Source organism: Musa acuminata, chromosome BXJ2-6 (genome assembly GCF_036884655.1).
Source record: "Musa acuminata AAA Group cultivar baxijiao chromosome BXJ2-6, Cavendish_Baxijiao_AAA, whole genome shotgun sequence".
NCBI classification, from domain to species: domain Eukaryota; kingdom Viridiplantae; phylum Streptophyta; class Magnoliopsida; order Zingiberales; family Musaceae; genus Musa; species Musa acuminata.
Window position 1 is genome coordinate 38,165,925 of NC_088343.1, and position 18,448 is coordinate 38,184,372.

Genomic DNA, 18,448 nt, shown 5'->3' on the forward strand with positions numbered 1-18,448 from the left:
GAAACATATACATCTTCTAGTATATTACGTACACCCAGTTGAGAGTTGTAACTGGATTACAATGACACGCATATTGTATTTGTGTTACAGCTTTGATTAACTTAGACGAATGTGTCGAGTTATCCTTTCCTTGAAATGTATTCATAATTGTACAAGAAATTTTATATTGTTGAGTAGCTATGAAGTGGAAACATAACCTGGCAAGTGCATTTGAGATTACCAGATGGAAACAAAATAATTTCATGCCATTTACAATTATAGTAGTTAAGTACAGAGGAATGTAGAATCCAAGTCAAAATTGGATTCTGTGTACCTTTTCCTGTCCTTTTGGTATTGCGACTAGCAGGTGGCGTATCGATGCGCCTATGCGAGAAACCAAAAGCTTGCACCTCAATTTTCTGTCTTTGGAGATTCATATTTGGCCAGCACCTATAGAAGGATACAAGAACAGACTGGTTAGGCAATTACAACATCTCATAGCCATAATTGGTTCCAGAAAGGAAGGAATACCTCAGCAAACAGAATCTGGCGACTTAGTGGTTCTGAAGGTTCAACACTTGTTTCCTGTTTAATATCAGCGGAAGATGCCTGCAAGGTTTGTTTCCTAGGCAGAGGTTGAACACCTAGCAATGACCGGGGAGCTGGATTTTTAGACCTCACAGAAGGCAAAGTGCGAGAGAGCCAGGACTCAGATGGTGACTTGGGCAATGGTGGAGGCAGAAGTGACTGCAAAGGATTGAGGTCGTCGTCGCTCAGATGCAGTGGATCTCTATCATTATCAACATGCTTATGGTTATCATCACCATTCATATCCATATGATTTGGTTTCTCTGAAGAGAAAGGTAGAACAGGCTCAGCAGCCTTGGGGACTTCACAAGCTTCAGCAACGAAACTCTCATCCATCCTCCTACTTCCTGCACCAACCTCACCAGAGCTCAGCATACTCCTTGTATCTTTGACAGTGTTGAAAGAACTCGACTTCGAATCCGAAGATCCTGGCCTATTCGCTAAATCAATATAAAGTGTCTTCTCCAGAGCAGGGCTCATGGAGCCCAAACCAATTCGGCTGCTGCTATGATTTGTTTCCCAACGGTTGATGTCTTTATCACCCGCATCAGAATCATCAGTCTTGCTACTCTTGCTTCTTGGATTTCCAAGAAAACCATTCCCTTCATTCTGATAAGGAGATGACCCTCCAGTCACTGAACCATCAGCTGTCTGGGAATCAGATTCACTCCTCAATTTACTCACCTCTGCCACTTGAGGTCGATAATTCTGCCCTAATTTGTGCCTATAAACAGTTTCCCACGAATTCTAAACAAGAAGGTTGCAAAATCACAGTGATCAATAACAGGCCAAAGCAAAAGCAAATATTCAGATAAACCAGCATCTACACTACTAATTACCTCATCTTCAACTGGACCAAGAGATAAGCGATGCAAGTTCCATATCTGAGGGTCTCTAGTTCTTCCCCTTGGTGGTGGAGGCAGGCGTCCGCGATCCTTCATTCCTGGGACGGGATTTAGCAGACAAAAGGAATTCTTTAGACAAAACCTGGAAAGCAATCCACAAGCTTTCGATGGCAAATGGCCAGCATCATCATCAGAGTACTCGTCATCCTCATCGTCATCATTGCTATCCCCTTCCTCAAGCTCCTTGGCATACTGCGGAAAGTAATCAGGCTTGTTATGATAACGCATAGGAGCCGGTGGCCTCCTATTGCGATCATTGATTGCAACCCTTTCGACGGGTTTGGTGGCTTCACGTGGAGGCCCAGCGGCTTTCCTGAAGGTGTATTGCGTCGACTCGCAAACCATCGCCTGGGCAGCGGGCAAGAACCTCTCCATCATGAAGTCCCGGACCAGGGGATCCTTTGGAACGCTTCCAGAGAGCTTGGCCGCATCTGGCATTCCACTGACGCCACTGACGCTGCAATTCATTAACAAGGACTCCGCCCGTGATAGCGTATCGAGCGCATCGGAGAAGGCATCGTCGTCGTCATCTCCTCCTCCTCCTTCTTCTAGGTTGTTTGCCGCTGGAACCGACTCCTGTATCAGCTTATTTTGTACCTTCCGAACCTCTACATTCTTAGGAGCGTCTACTGGCGACTCGGGGGATATGGCAGTGCCAACATCGCAGGCAAAGGCCACAGCTTTACGAGTCCGGACGCTATTGCCAAACTTCGCAGCCGACGCCGCAGCGGCTTGCGATAAATCCGGCTCCTTTTGTTTCATAATCTTACCAGGAGGCGGCTTCGGCGACGGCAGAGGCTTCCCATCGGAGGTGGGAACGGACCCCTCCTTGGGCTGGCCAGGCGTCTGCTCCCAAACGAAGGGGACGACACCGGGGACGCGAACCGGGCCCGACTTCAAGTCCGACTTGTAGAAAGGCAGAGACGACCTCCTCGGTGGTGGAGGCCTTTGATCGCCCTCCTCCTCTTTGGACACGGACGGAGCCGGAGAAGCCGCCCCGGCGGAGAATCTCCGGACGGAAAGGAGCGGTGCATCCAAGTCGATCCTCTTGTCCTCCATCGGATTCTTCAGAATCTCTGCGCATCGATCAGTATCCAAACCCTAATCCTTTATTCGATCAAATCCTGGCAAAACTAGCACCAGATTACTCCTCAGATGGAAGGATGGAGAGCAATCGACGAGATAAAAGATTCTTTCTAATCTCAACTACACATTAAAAGGAACAAACAACGGGAAGGAAGCGACGTAGGATAGTCTCCTTTTGGTCATCTCTTATATTGATGTGAGTCAGTCGCCGGGACAGAACAATAGTCGCGGGTGGAAAGGGTGCAAGAAATATACTGTTACAGTGTTCGTGGTACTGTTCGTAAAGGTCTAATGATCGTGACGAACACAGACGACCTTCACAGTGTTTCGTCGTTCCAACGGCCACGTCCCAGACCACTGGGGGCCACCAGATCCTGCGAAGAGACAGCACGTGAACTTAGAAATCACCTGGAAGCGCGTCAACGGCAGGAGGAAACTTTGACTTCGGCATCCATTTGAAGTCATGGCGCAGTTACTCCCGTCGGTCGTGAGCACGAGGTTACCGTTGACCGTTGACGATTACTCATTCATCTGATCTCCATGTTTGCAGCCCAAATCGAACATTCCGGGCTGGTCCAGATTCTATTGGATTAGCCCGTACACATCTCAAAGCACGCACATATCTCAAAGCACGATAACCGGATGCTGTTCCGCCAAATCACACAGGAGTAAGGAAGCCAGACATCTCATCGCCGAAATGGATCCTTACCCGCGTAGTACGTACTGCTCTGTCACAGTCTTGATCGCTGGAGGTAGATGACAAAGAAGAAATATTGCGATGGGTTGCTTGCGAGAGATATGTCCATATCTAAAACAGATATGAAGCTGCAAGTTCATCCATAAATGCAATGTAATCATGGAGATGCCGGAACACTATGAGCTATAAAACACGGCAACAACTTTTCTCGGATTCTTGTGGACATATCGGTAGATACTTGTCTTACACCGTCAATGGTGACCCCGAGTTCTGCAAGCAAGATCACGGTTTGCCTGCAGTGCTGACTTGCAGCAGCTCAGGGAGGACAAGAACAGGAAGCTGCTGCTCCCCACCAGCCTTTGTTTCTGTGCGATCAGTGGCGTCTATCAATCAATTTTGAGGCTATCAACAATCATGGAAAGAAGAACAATTGAAGTCCCCACAGACAAAGGTGAAAAAGGGAAGAAATGAACCTGAGTTGCCACCAGTACCATCTTTTCAAAGAGCATCACATCCGAAACATCAAAAAGCATGGACAAATATTATCTGGGGATTTAGTGTCATGTTTGAAAGACGAAGCTTGCATGCAAGTAATCGAGGAAGAGTGCTGCCGTGAAAGCCACTTAGAGGATTCATATCAAGAAAAGAAATATATTTCAATGAAAACGAGGAGGATTCAAATACGAGAGTCGAGCATTTCGAGTCTGAGACATCTGTTCCTTCAATTCCTCCATACTTTATGGTCACAGAGTTAGGCTCGATTATATTGAGACAGCAATAAATAAATGATGATGACAGGCTGTGCTTCGAAGCATGCCAAGCAAATCTGTCCAAGACTCTTCGCTTCAGCCACTGGGAGATGCATCAAAAATCTATGAGGATAATGCAACATATACATAGATGGGTAATTAATTATACGGTAAATATAGATCGAAGATGATGCATGAATAGAACGCCAATTGTTTGGAAGAACTAATGATATTAATTCTCCATTATTGCCATCGATTTAACTGGTGTTGACAAACAAGCAATGGACATGCGTCTAGTAGAACGCGTATAATATATCTCGGAAGAGGGAGACGATGGGATTTTTATATAGAATCTTCTTGGTGGATCAGAAGCATTAGCATGGAAGCAATAAAATACCATCTAAAGTAGTACTACTTGTGCACTACTGTTCGTCCATCATGTACTATCGGCTTTCGATTCATGGAGTCCATTAAAAAGGACTCAGAGATTTCAGTGCTCCAATAGCTGTTCCTTTGCTTCATCATGGAATTTAGAATCTTCTTCATCATGATGGATGTTGCCGAGAGAGTTGGCAAACTCCTCATGATTCACAAACCATCACCTCCACCCATCACTTGCCGCGTTTGTTAATTGGTTCAGATGCATTGGTTTCGCCACATCCATGTGAGCGACACCACAAGCGCGGCTTGTCGTGACGACTGAGTCGGCCGAGCGTAGCTCCATCCGTCGGCCCGAGTCAGTCCATCGATCGACACGTTTGCACGCGTTCTCTCGCTGCCATCTTTCAGAGGAAGACGCAGTCGAGATGGGATGGTGGTCGACTGAGCTTGATTGTCCTTTCGAATCAACTCAATGTGACATGAACTTTCTATGGGTCCACAGTGTTGTGACCTGGTTGAGAGAGATTGATGCCCATCTCCTCACATTCACACTCTATCCTTCCTCCACCAAAAGCAAAAGAGCACGCCATCATGTTTGGCAAAAGCTCGTCTTTCCAACTATAAAACCTGGAAAAGGATGGAGGAGAGTTGAGGACACTTGAGGACACTCGTTCCCTCTTTTAAGGATACCTTTTTCCTCGGCCATTTCTTTCTCCTCCTAGTCTCCTTCCTCTACTGTCCACTGTACTGGATCTTAGCCAGACCGAGAGAGGGGAAGCGGAAAACGAGGGAGGAGTACATGCAGAGAGATAAATAGGATGATGAGGGACACCATAAGGTGCTGCATCTCCTGCATCCTCCCCTGCGGCGCGCTCGACGTGATCCGCATCGTGCACGCGAGCGGCCGGGTGGAGGAGATCAGCGGCACGGTCAGCGCAGGCGACATCATGCAGGCTTATCCAAAGCACGTCCTCCGCAAGCCGCCCTCGGCATCGCTGGACGGCGTCGAAGCCCCCAAGGCGGTGATACTGCCGCCGGACGCCGAGCTCCAGAGGGGGAAGATATACTTCCTCGTGCCTGTCGCGTCGTCGGCGCCGGTGAAGGAGACGACAGCGGCGAGGGGGAGGAGGAGGAGGAGAAAGAAAGAAGGAGAGAGCAATGCGGCCACAGCTGATAAAACCATGCTTCTCCTCAACGAGCGGTATCTGTCGGAGATCCTCTCGGAGAAGGCGTCGAGCTATCGGGACAAGCGGCGAGGAAGAGTTGGCGTGTGGCGGCCGCACTTGGACAGCATCTCCGAGGGCTCGAATGAGCTCTGAACATGGTCGTCTACCGCTTTCCTTTGTTAGCTCTTGTTTCTTCAAGCTTCGTCATGAGGTGATGATATGTGTCGCTATAAAGATCCATACACTTCTTGGATTCTGTTCCATCCTTCTTCGATGCTACAAAACTTTCTTTGGTGCTTATTTCTGTCTCGGGTTTCAGAGATCCGAAGAGATTGTTCCACGGAGGTAGATTTAAACTGAGACACAGAGAGAGGCAGGCCAGTAATCCAAGGCAGAGATAGCATGGTTAGGAAACCCCACTTCACTGTTCATCTTCTCCTTTGCTCAGTACCTGAATACAATAAATGAATCATTGTTCTTCCATTGGCGCATCGTTCTCTTTACGAATCTGATACCATATTCTGTAAGCCATGAATTTACAGCAGAGAGAGAGAGAGAGAGAGGGAGGGAGAAAGATCAGATCTAAGTAGATTCTAATGGAAGGATGAATCTAGAAACTTGATATGATATGCTTCTGTATCTTTTCAGGTTACAAGAAAAACCCAAACTACTGCTAACTAAACAAAGAGATTTATGTATATTATATAATGATAAAAAGTAGAGGAGCCACCTTTTTCTTATATCAAAAGAATACTCTGATCTTAACATAGTTTTCTATGTATAGAGTTGCTTTAAACTGGGTTGGCTAATCTAATAACAACAAGTAGAGCAAGTTGAGAAGATGACCAATTCAAAATGGTGCCCAACTTGACGTTTATCCCACCTCTCCTACATTATGCATCTTTCGTCCAAATCTCCTGTTCAAATTCCCAATCCATGGTTCATGTATATGCCATGGAGACCTCAGACGTGAATGGCGATGACTGAAGCTGATATCTGAGAATGGATACTATATCTATCCCATATAGTACACCAAAGGCAGTTCCACATTCTGGATCAGAATGCACACACATATGCACACAGCTGGACCACAGCCGCAGCAATGATCATCTCCTTTACACCCACCACTGTCAAATTGGAGTCCCTACATCTCTCTCTTCACCTTTTCCATTATTGATTTGTATACATTGCAACCCCACTGCCTGCTTCTTATCTCCTTTTCTTGATCTCGTTGTGGTCCTTCTTACCAAGATAAAATCCTACTTAATGCCCGAAACCGATGCTCCTCTGAATCCATTCCACTGGCCATAAGACACTTGGAATTACCCAAAATCTGCCATCGTTTGACACTGATAGCCACTATGCCCACAGGTTAATGGAGAAGGCAGAGTAATATCAGATGGAGACCATGAACCATGGCCACCGATTCCTGTTCCAGGAAGTCTGCAGTGTTTAACCATGCTACTTACATGCTTTTGCTTCGAACCATGGAAGAGGTTTCCTCTGCAACCAAGCACATCGAACAAGTGTTTAGGGGGAGAAGGAAGGAAGGAAGGAAGGGAAAGCGAAGGGCAAGGCGGACTTGGTGGACCATCCGAAGAGAGGAACTCGAATCCAATAGAATATCTTACATGTGCGTCACACCAGCTCATGTCCGCAGCGACATGAAACGTTCTTTTCGAGGCTTTGATTACAGCTACCTCAATAATTTGACTCGTCCTTCGGCGTTCTCCTTCCTGCCATCTTTACGACGTCCCTGTCGCGAACTTTAAAGCAATCAGAAGTTGGTATATCTTGTAATTTACTGTTCACCAAACCATGGTGTACAGGGATCTTGTTTTACACATGTCAGCTGAGTCGATCGTGTTACGAGTATAGAGTGTGTCGACTGCCGACATAGACGTACCATCTACAGCACTCATGCCCATCAATATTTGCGTGTACAAACGAGGTTGGATTCATGTCGACTGGACCACTTGCACATTCGAATTTATGCCATGACAGTGCCAGCACAACCATCGTCTTCAGTCTACATATTATGCGTGTGCCAAGTAATCTGAATCCATTTCTGTGAGGCGCACTGGAATAGCTATAAAACAGGCCCACGATAGCTCAAATTGGCACAACGTTGCGATGTGGTCGCCGTCACTCAATTTGAGACTATAATGAATCCATCCATGCAAATTACTAATACCAACCTAATTAAACGGGTCGGATTTTAAATCCGACCCGGAATGAACCTTAATTTTGAAGCAAGATCTCGCCATCCGAGCCGTGCCGTTACCGGGCAGAGCTGACAGAGAAAAGGAGTGTTGGCCACCGTCAACCACTCTGAACCAGACTGCGCCGGTTACTCGCCGTGGTCTCGGGTGCAGGGGGCCCACTTCTCCCGACTTCCCTCGCTCCGTGAGATGCCATGTCTCGGTGCCCCCACGCGCGCGCAAAACAAGCCGACGACCCGAACCGCCAACCCAACCACCCCTCCCCGCGCCCAATCAACGGCGAAAGGTAACAGCTCACGCTTCCGCCTCCCCACTCCTTTGTCTTTCTGTCGACAGGCGACGCAACCGAGGCTCTCAAGGCGTCCACCCACCACCCATCGTCCCAACTCTGCCCCTCGCTCCCCCGCGCCGTTGACGCCCTCTTCCGCCAGCCTCCGTGATACGCGGGGGCAATTACGTAATCTCTGACGGCACCGCATGTCCCCGGTGCGCCTCGTCCTTATCCCATCGTCGCAACCGAAAGCAAATTTTACTCCCCATCATCGCCCCCCTCCCGCCCCTCGATGATTCCCCCCGTCAACCCACCCGCCCGTCCCCCAAAACCAACGGCGGTGATGCCCCGTCGCCTCGATGGACCCCGCTCCCCGTCCTCCACTGACGCCGTCCCATCACATGCCCCCACCCTACCCGCGCGAACGTCGGCGCACGCGTCCGCCCGGCGACTCCCAACCCTCCCTCGCACGCCCCTCACGTGCCACGCCTCGCCTCGCCAGCCGGCGCCCCCTCCTCGCCGCTCTCTCTCCCCCTCTCAACCCCACTCTTTTATTGCTCCTCTCTTCCCCCTCCTCCCTTTCCGTCGCCAACACGCCAAGGGAGGGGGAGACGAATTAGAGAGAGAATAGGTTTGGATCTGAGATAGATCTGAGTATTTGGTGGTGATGGAGGGTAGGGAGACGCCTCCGACGCGGCCGCCGAACCCGGCGCTGCCGTACCGGGAGGACTGCTGGAGCGAGGGGGAGACGTCGACGCTGGTGGACGCGTGGGGTGACCGCTACCTCGAGCTCAAACGCGGGAACCTCCGGCAGAAACACTGGCAGGAGGTCGCCGACGCGGTCAACTGCCGCCGGGGTGCCTTCGGCCGCCGCCCGCCCCGCACCGACGTCCAGTGCAAGAACCGCATCGACACCCTCAAGAAGAAGTACAAAATCGAGAAGGCCCGGGTCACCTCCGCCTTTGCCAGCCAGTGGCAGTTCTTCTCCCGCCTCGATGCCCTCATTGGATCGGCCGCCGCTCCCCCGGCGAAGAAGCCCTCTCCATCACCCCCGCTCGCCGTGCCGCTCCCCTACCATCGCAAGGGCTCCACCTTGCCATTTGCTGCCGCCGCAGCAGTCCGACCGGTGGACCCGAGGGAGAGGCGCGGTGCGGCAATCTCCATCTCCGTGGACGACTCGATCTTCCAGCGGGCTGCCGCCGCCGCTGCAGCGGCAGGGGATGACAACGACGAGGAGGATGATTTGGAGTCGCCGTCAGGTTCTTCGTCCAGGTCTGGAGGTGGATTGCGAATGGCTCGGGGGAAAGAGGGGGATGGGATCCGTGAGCTGGCGAAGGCGATAGAGAGGTTTGCTGAGATATACGAGAGGGTCGAGGGGGCGAAGCAGCGGCAAATGATGGAGATGGAGAAGAAGCGGATGGAGTTCGCCAAGGAGCTGGAGTTCCAGCGGATGCAGATCTTTGTGGATTCACAGGTCCAGCTTGCAAAGATTAAGCGTGCCAAGCGATCAGATGCTGGTAAGTCAGCTGGATCCTCCATCTTCTTACCCTGTTGTAATTGATGCATATTATCATATTTGAATTTTTTATTCTCGTTTGCTTGGTTGCTGCTGCAGATCGAGAGTCATATTATTTTCCTCCAATTAACTTGTTTTTCTTTTTCCTTCTCCATTTTGGTCGTGCAGTATTCATTTGTGTTAGGCACATCATTTATATGTGATGGTGGTGGATCACTTTTTAGTTTTAGTTTGTCAGTGAGAAATGTTCTAGCTTTAGTTTGATACTCCTGAAAATAATTTATTTTAGCTGCTGTGCTGCATGATTATTCTCAGAAGAGCTTATAATAATTCAATTGACAATCAAGCTAGTCCCTACATACTGAGTTTATCGTCTTCAGGCTGTATAATGGATGCATATAAATGATAAAGCAGAGGTACATGGTTGGATACGTTTTTCTATTATGTGATTGGTGATGGTGTGCTTAGCATTAACACTATGAATGGACATATTGTTATCTACTCTCTTTCTGACAATTTAGCGAAATGAAGTGAGATCATTTTCATCTTGTGTTTTTTCGGAGCTTACATTGGATTTCCTTGGTCAATCTCTCTAGTACGCGATAGACAATGGAAGTCAAATACAAGTAGTTTCATGGTGAACAAAACAAACTTTACAAATTGTGTGTTTTAGGATTGATTGAATTTTGTTAACTTGATATTTCTTTTACCCCTATTTTCTGAGATATCTATGTTCTAACGGGAGGCATGATCCGGTTTGTTGGATCGGTGCCAACAATAATAAAATAGCTCCAAAGCCATTAAATTCTTTACATTCACAATGATGAAATTGTTGTACATGTTAATTATGAACTGTTTAATTAATTGGTGTTCAAGTCAATATTGGTTTGGATGAGAAGTCTAAAAATGTACATATCAAATTTAGCTTAAGTAGGACTGGCAAGGTCTGCTTTTCGTTTGTTGAATCGGTCTGTTATGAGCCAGCCTGAAATGGCATATTTTCTGTGGACAATGGAGACATTGTGTGCATTCTCACTTCAGCTTATCACCATGATTTTTGGCAATAAGGTTATTCTTCAAGTGTTTATGTTAAGAAATTCTTTGGATTTTTTTTTTTCTGCTACATCAAATATTCTGCTGAATTGTTTTATTAAGGAATCAACATAGTAGATACTAAATAGTACTTCTGATGTATCAACGGCTGAAGAGGGAAAATGATGACAGAATGAGAAAGTGGTTCATCCAAGTTTTGATTTCAAAGATCGAAATTACTTCACGAGAAATGTCGTTCATTGATAAAGATTTTGTTGAGATGTGAATTCCTAATGTCTAAATCTAGCTCTTTATTGTACTCGTTGGCTACCTTATGGATGTGAGAAATGCTCTATGGAGCAGTTAAATTTTGTTCTCTTAGTATTGTATTTCTTTCAAACCAGCCAGCAAGAAACAATAGTAACAAACTAAATTGTAGATTGAGTATCTGGGATTTGAAACGATTTATTATTTTGAAACATTTTTAGCATCTACCTCCTATTTTATGGTTCTCCTTCTCTTGGCATCGAAGAGATATCTTTGAGTTTTTATTTCTTTTCATATGATTCCACAGGGTTGGGTCTGACTATGTACCAATCTTGGTCTTGTACTTGATTCTTCTTTCGTCCCTTGATAACTGGAGCAGCACCTACACAAGCGCTGATGCAATCATAATTGAATCGCCCTTGTTCAAACTCTGTGCTGGTTTATGTTTTGTTCAAGTTGTATCAGTGATAGGTTTGGCTGATATTAAGTTTAGATGAGCCCCCCTCACCCCCCCTCCTCCAGTTGACTTGAGCTAAAACGACATGATATTGATTGTGTCAAATGAGTCCAGTCCAGCCTTTGTGCAATCATCAAAGATTCCGCTACATATGACAATGAAGTATCTCTTATTTTCTCATTCCATTGACCTTAAACTGCAGCAATTTCTGTGAATATATCTGAAAAGATTAATCTCCTTAGAAACTGTCTCCCAGTTCATTCTAATGGCCTCTTATAATTGATCTTTTGGAAGTTGGTCTTAGAAAAGTTGCTTTTCTGATTAACATCCTCTTCTTGTCATGCTATGTGGCAAATTCTATTTACTAGTCTAACTAGCTTTGTCATTGAGATTTTTCCTAGATTGCCAAAATGTTACCTCCGCCTCATGAAAGCAAGTTCATGCAACTCTTTTGCTTGTTGTTAGAACCAAATTTGATAGTATCTCACTTGTTTTAGATGAAAAGCAGAACAGTCCCAGTGGCAAAGGTATAACAGGAACATTGTTTAATGTTCATGACATTTTTCTCGGGCTTCTTGTGTGCTGATGGATGTGCATGTCTCTGTGTGTCACAATGTGCTCTTCTGTTGCAATCAGCCATGTATTTTCTGTGATTTTTTCTCTCATGTTTTTGTTTCTGAATCTTGAACACTTTAGCTAACCTACCATTACCAGTAGTTATCTGTTTTATTTAAGGCAGACCATAGAATATGAATGTCTGAGTTTTAACAAAGGCTAGTTAGTGATGGATGTGGCTATGTTCTGTGTGACCTTTCCTGCATCATATTTGCAGTGGTTCTAGCATTACTGACTGGGTAATGATGGTCCAGTCATTCTTTAATTGAATAGCATATATTATTTCTACGTATCTTTCACAATATCCTGTTACCTTGGTGTCACATAATGCTTTCACGATTTCCAATTGCCTATGCTTCCCGACAGCCAAGCAATTTAAGTATTTTCTCATTGGTTTTTAGGATTTTTTTTTTCTAATTAGTCCCATGTTCTAAAGAATCTAAAACTATTGTCTTTTTATATTTGCATATATGTCCATGCTACGAGGTTTGCATTTCCCTACCACTCGTCTTTGTCTTTCTGTAAAAGAAAATTTGAGCATGTGTTTTCTTTTATGTGCAAATTCTACTTAAGTTCATATGACATTTCTACGTATTTGAGTTGGGGAGATTGTCCTTTATTAAGGACATATTAACAACTCAAATCTGACATAGGTCACTTTAATATACATGGTACCTTAGGGCATTTTATGACCCCCATAGATGCTAATCTCATCTTTACAAGCTTTAGTTGCTCTTGTTGTGTAATATGTGTTTCGAAAACAACTTATTGGTGATTGTTGTTAAAGTAGCATATATATTATTGGTAATATGTGTTAAAGTAGCTTGTGCTGGACCTTTCATTTGGCAGAAAACTTGCAATTTATTTCTCATGCCATTGCTTTTTCTGCCTTTTGATGATTTAGATTGTTATGGTTACTGATTAGTGGAAATAATTCGAGTTACTGCCGATTTTGTTCATTAGAATTCTACATGATTGGTACTGATAAATGATACTTGCTCATGTTGCAGATGGTTACATGTAGGTCTTTGGAAGGAAGGGTTCACAGTTATTCTGCTACTTGGATGTGTGTTGAATCCATGGTGCTCCATCTTCATCCTCAACTTGGAGGATGTGTTTGACATCATAACATCGCCGCCACTTGTTTGTTTGTATGCACAATTATTGACGACTTTTAATATATTTTCATTAGGCAGCAGAAGAGGCAGAAGCAGATGCACAGTTTGCATTGCATCTGTCGAGACCACGAGTGCAGGCATGTTTTTTTTTTTTTTTTTTTTTTTTTTTTTTAATGTGAGTATATATTATTGGATAATTTACTTATAAAATTTTCACTAATTTATTTTTATCAGATGACGTTCTTAGAATTCACTTAGGGTCTACTTTTCTTGTAAATCTCAGTTTTATCTTTTTATTTTAATTATTTTTTTGAAAAATAAAACCCATTCGTATTAGTTCTTCTTCCTTTCTTGTTCTCCTCCTCCTTTCTTACCCTTTCTTCTTCCTCTTCCATTCCCTTGTCTTTCTCCTTTTTTACTCTTTTCTTCCTTCTCCTCCTCCTCCGACTCCTCTGAGAAGAAATGGTGGAGCAACATCAGAGGAGGAGGAGACGGAGGGGCAGAGTGAACAGAGAAAGGAGAAGATAAAATCAGATCCATCTGGTTTGGTTTGATATAGTTTGTTTCTTTGATTTTACATGCATCATGTAAAAAAAAAAAGAAAGATGAATGACATATTTGTTCGTTTCTGTAGAAAGGAGTTATCATGGGTGGTATATTCTCAATAAAGATCAGTGACTTGTTGTTATGATGGTTTGACACATGATCTAATGACTCGTTAATAATCCATATAATCGTAGTTTCAAATGTTTTGCTATGTATGTTCTTAGGGATTTTTCTTCATTGGACACTTTTGTATTTGATTGAGTCATTGAAATGATTTTGTTAAATATATCTTCAAGATAGTAGTATTTTATAATATTTTCATCGGGATAAGTAAATCTTGATTGATTCTGAACACAACCCATCTGATGCACCATCAGATTAGGAGGCCAACATGCATGTCGTACAGGTAAATATGGTGATGAATCTGTGAGATCCAATGTTTTGGCTGTGCACTCGAGAAAGTCTATTAGATCGAACACGTGTGCACCACTTCGACAACGTTTTGGACCAATCACTCGCCACAGCGCGCTGTTAGGTCAAACACGTGTGCCACACGTCGCAGACCCCTTACTTAGCATACGTGCCGCTATCATGCATTTAGTTGTTGAATATTAATATAGGACTGCGAAAAGTCATCTCTACGCATAACATAAGGCACGTGATGGGAGGTGACGTCCAATAATTGAGACCACGTGTCCCGCCGGACACTTGGGGAAAGTGATTAGAAAGAAAACTACGTCTCCACCTTTCCCTGAAATGGTCACATCGCAGGAAGGTGGGCAGTCCACCGGAGGGTGTGGAAATGCATTCGAAGGGTATATATAAATTGGAATATAAGATTCCAAGAAAAAGAAGCAAAAACTTAGATGCACTTAGCAAAGTAAGTTTGTTTGATGGAGTCACTTTCTAGATTCCAAGAAACAAGAGGTCCAGATGCAGATGAATGACAAGTATTATAGATTTCTGACCTACTACAGGCTGTCCTTGTGACTCTAATAACAAGTATTATAGAGTGGCACGGGTCATGAATGATTGGACCGGCTTCTGTATCCTTGGCAGCAAATAAACACTCACAAGCAGATGCATAAATCGCTGTCACTACTGACATCAAATGTATTATCAGAAGGTAAGCTTAATAATGTCTAACTGTGTTCTGTCGATGTCAGGAAAATGAAAACGAAAGAAGATTAAATAACCACACAATGGTTTTTGAAACGAGCACGCAATTCTCTCTCGACTTATCTTCACGTACGACAAGTGCAATCGGTGGATGTCTTGCTCGGTGTCATGTTCCAAGAATTTTCTATACGTATCAGAGGGTGCTTCGTCAAACTTGCCTGCCTGCTTGCTTGCTTGCTTGCTTGCTTGCAGTTTAAAGGTCACAAGAGGCTGCTGGCTAGCTTTCATTTTCAGACGCACTTATTCTTCCTGTGGTGGTGGATACGTAACTTTGCCGACTGATACGTATTTGATAAGAACTGCACTGCTTTCTGATATCCTATCGTGACTGCAAAGAATCTGATAGTTGGAAACACGTTTTGAAGTGATATCCAGTGAGAATTTTTTATAATGTTATGGTTCCTTTTCTTTGTCTTTTTTTCTTTTTCTTGGGCTGGAAATTGATGGTACGGGATGCAGTCAAAGTTTGACCACATTTTCATCCATATCGTCGCCATGATAATTTTTAGGATTGCTATGTCCAACCAATTAGTCAAGCCAATTAATTTATTTCTAATATTAAAATATTAATATCTATAGTACATCATGAATTGATAGGGAATACATAATCAATCATTCATCGCTTGCTACACAAGGATCACATAAGGTCCGTGAGTAAAAAAAAAATCAGACAATCTGTTATCCGCTTGCCCATGCGGATAGAAATTTAAAGGGTAATTTAGGATGATTATAAGATACATACGAGAATATTCATGGGAATCTAAGGGGTAGATCGGGATTGTTACAAATCATCTCCCCCGTGAAATCTTCGTAGAAATATTTCATTACTCCAAGGTTATGTTTAAATATACACCCTCAACTTCAGGTAGGGGGCATTGCAATCGAGAATATAGACTTACAAAAGTTGACCCCTGGACTAACTTAAGCGTCAAAGGGATCGACTCTAGAAACCTCTCCCTACTTCAATCTTCGTATAAGTAATATCTCGAGAGAAGACGCTTTCTACCTTAGACGACTCTATGCATACATATTAGAGCCGTATTGGGTTGATAAGGACGTCAACGATATTTTTTTTAACACGTATGATATTAAGCATGACAGAAAAATATTAAAATAATTTGTTGAAAGAACTAAAATGTTGAAAATTGAAGCATCTATCATATATGCCATATCAATGAATGTGATATATTTTCTTATTAAATTAATATGCATAAGAATGAAGTAATATAGATCAATCTTTTTAGATATATTTTTCTTAAAACTGAATAGACGAACATATGTAAGCTTTACATACGCATATTAACTTGATTGTTGGAGGGTAAACCCTTGACATAACCTTCTACATAAAGCAAGATATTAAATACAGACATCTTTGACCATGAACAAAACGGGGAGAAGAGACCATAATAAATAAATATTTTTTAACTTTTAGAAAAGTTTTTTCCTTACCTAAGTTCCTTGTTTAAGGTCAGAATACTCAATGGCCTCTTATGTTTAAACCAAATTTGATTAAATTAAATTGATGATCAAATTTTTTTTCTTATATAATACTCGAAAAACAAGTCAAATAGAATCAATTTTATCAAATCAAATTTATGATCAAACTTAATCTTATCATCTGCATTGGATTCATGATCCAAAGAGAAGAATAAGTTTGACAATTTTTGTTCGATGGAGTAAAAGAAAATATTCATCTCGGGTTAGAGAGCCAGATAGATCAGGTCGGAAAACCTCTCTCGACCTCGGTTTTTGTGACATCTTAGGAGTTTAGTGTTTTCATCTCGAACAATCTTTTGCACATGGGTCTAGACTATATTAGGATGTTAATAATTTTTTTATAATATTTTTAGCTCTAGAGGAAGGGTTGGATGTCATAGGAATGATCGCCTACCAACCATCTTAATGAATGCTCGAGTGAAGAGGCATTGCCCCCGACCCATAATACTTTCACCTAAGGGAGATAGCAACCACCCTGTCCGCGCATGAGTGCATTCACCTCGATGCAGACATGACTTGTATCATGTCTATTCAACGACCCGAGTCTCTCATCCCTAGGGATGACCTCGAGCCACATGATCGTCCCCCATCGAGGTGTTCCTAAATCTCACTCACAAGTACAAAAACTAATATGCATAATATAAATCATCGCTTCGCTTTTGTCTACGTTAGCCCAATAGGCAATGCCATCAACTCAATTATGGCCCTCGGCTCAATTGCCACCAAGATTAGCACTCGTTAAGGGAGCTTCGAACAACCCCCCTTTGCCCGACGTGGGTTCCTTGGTGATGGAAGGGTAGGTTGGCTATGAGGAGCTTTGCATGATCCTCATTATAGATCTATTGCCTAATGTGGGTCCCTCGGGGACGAGCAAAGGAGCCCACCTTAACACTACATGCAGCTTATTTCGACTCCTCTCATAGCCCACCTTGACGACATAGAAGAAGAGGAGCAGGTCAATGATAAGGAGCTTCACAAAATCCCACATGGGTCCCTCAAGGATGAACAGGGGAAGTGCCCACTTTCGCAATACCTACAACTCGCCTCGACTCCTCTCATAGCCTATCTCGATGGCAAGCAGAAAAAGTGGGGTAGGTCGGTAATGGATAGCCGCCAGTAATGCTTGCATCCCTCGCTTGTAGTCCTCACTAAATTAGGGAGATTAGAAAATCCAATCCACCCCTTTGCTTGAGGCATGATGGTTGGGAAACATGATTAAACCCAACCTGATTAGAAAGAAACGACCTCCCCTCTACTTGAGGTTGGTCTCTCAATGATGGGAGGGGCTAGTTGGTAATGAACCATTGCTAACAATAATTGCACCCCTCGCTTGCAGTCCATACTGAGCTAGGAGGTCAGGAGACTCGACCTCCCTCCCCTACCTCAACCCGAGACATAGAGGTTGAGAAATTTGACCCCATTTTCTATTCGAAACATAGAGATTAGGCACCCAACCCTCCATTTTTTCTATCATCGAGCCACGAAGGATAGGAAATTGACTCCATCATTGTTGACCATCCTGAAGGAGGGTCGAGTTCATCTTAGCAAAGGTTGATATACTATTGAGGAGGGCCTATTCGCAAGGAGTGACCCCTTACCAAGGGACAAAAGTCATCGATTCAAGGTACAGTCGAGGTACCCCTCGATCATATTAGTGTTTGTCTAATGCATAGAATCGGAGAATCAATAAAAAAGACATGAGCTTAATGTATCGGATAAATTAAACGTCGAACTTCAGATTTCTCTTATAAGAGCCCCCTGCCTTGGAGAGAGGCAAATGATAGAGAGAGTATCGTTAGCTAGTCTTCACCCGATACATGATTTTCATGTGGTGTTCAAAATGGAATGAGAAGACATAGGCCACCTTCCGCTTATTTGCCACATGTACAAGGGCTCAAGATAAGTGATTACAAGCTATTGCCCTTATGGATAAAAGATTAAGGGAAGATTGTTAGAGGCAATTAAAGGCTGCCTCATTGTAAAATATTTTATAAAATAATTTATCCGACTATGTATTAAAGTTCATCTTCAATATAAGGGAAAAGAAAAATCATTTTTTTGATAACTCATATCTATACTCATGTATATCATTTTACTAACTTGGACATCGAAGTGATCAAGTCAAGAAACCTTTTTTTATCTCAGTCTTAATGTAGGTGACACCTTGAGAGCTCGAC

The 18,448-nt window shown here is 43.8% G+C and overlaps 3 protein-coding genes across 4 annotated transcripts; 2 read left to right on the forward strand and 1 right to left on the reverse strand.

Moving 5' to 3' along the window:
• Positions 1–101: 101 nt before the first annotated feature.
• Positions 102–2,756, reverse strand: LOC135615468 (uncharacterized). Its single transcript, XM_065114001.1, has 3 exons — positions 1,407–2,756; positions 511–1,314; positions 102–429 (listed from the first exon to the last, which is right to left on the reverse strand). Exons 1-3 carry the CDS (start codon positions 2,529–2,531, stop codon positions 391–393), a joined length of 1,968 nt encoding a protein of 655 aa, XP_064970073.1. The 5' UTR covers positions 2,532–2,756; the 3' UTR covers positions 102–390.
• Positions 2,757–5,064: 2,308 nt separating this feature from the next.
• Positions 5,065–6,034, forward strand: LOC135615470 (uncharacterized). The gene is made up of 2 exons (XM_065114004.1): positions 5,065–5,762; positions 5,871–6,034. The coding sequence occupies exon 1, from the start codon at positions 5,204–5,206 to the stop codon at positions 5,702–5,704; it is 501 nt and encodes a 166-aa protein (XP_064970076.1). The 5' UTR covers positions 5,065–5,203; the 3' UTR covers positions 5,705–5,762; positions 5,871–6,034.
• Positions 6,035–7,855: 1,821 nt separating this feature from the next.
• LOC135615471 (trihelix transcription factor ENAP1-like) lies at positions 7,856–13,132 on the forward strand. Of its 2 annotated transcripts, none has more exons than XM_065114005.1 (2): positions 7,856–9,561; positions 11,167–11,389. In XM_065114005.1, exons 1-2 carry the CDS (start codon positions 8,712–8,714, stop codon positions 11,205–11,207), a joined length of 891 nt encoding a protein of 296 aa, XP_064970077.1. In that variant the 5' UTR covers positions 7,856–8,711; the 3' UTR covers positions 11,208–11,389. The 2 variants fall into 2 exon arrangements, with proteins under 2 accessions (XP_064970077.1, XP_064970078.1); XM_065114006.1 differs by lacking the exon at positions 11,167–11,389 and adding an exon at positions 12,942–13,132 and having other exon boundaries at positions 7,863–9,561.
• Positions 13,133–18,448: the final 5,316 nt, after the last annotated feature.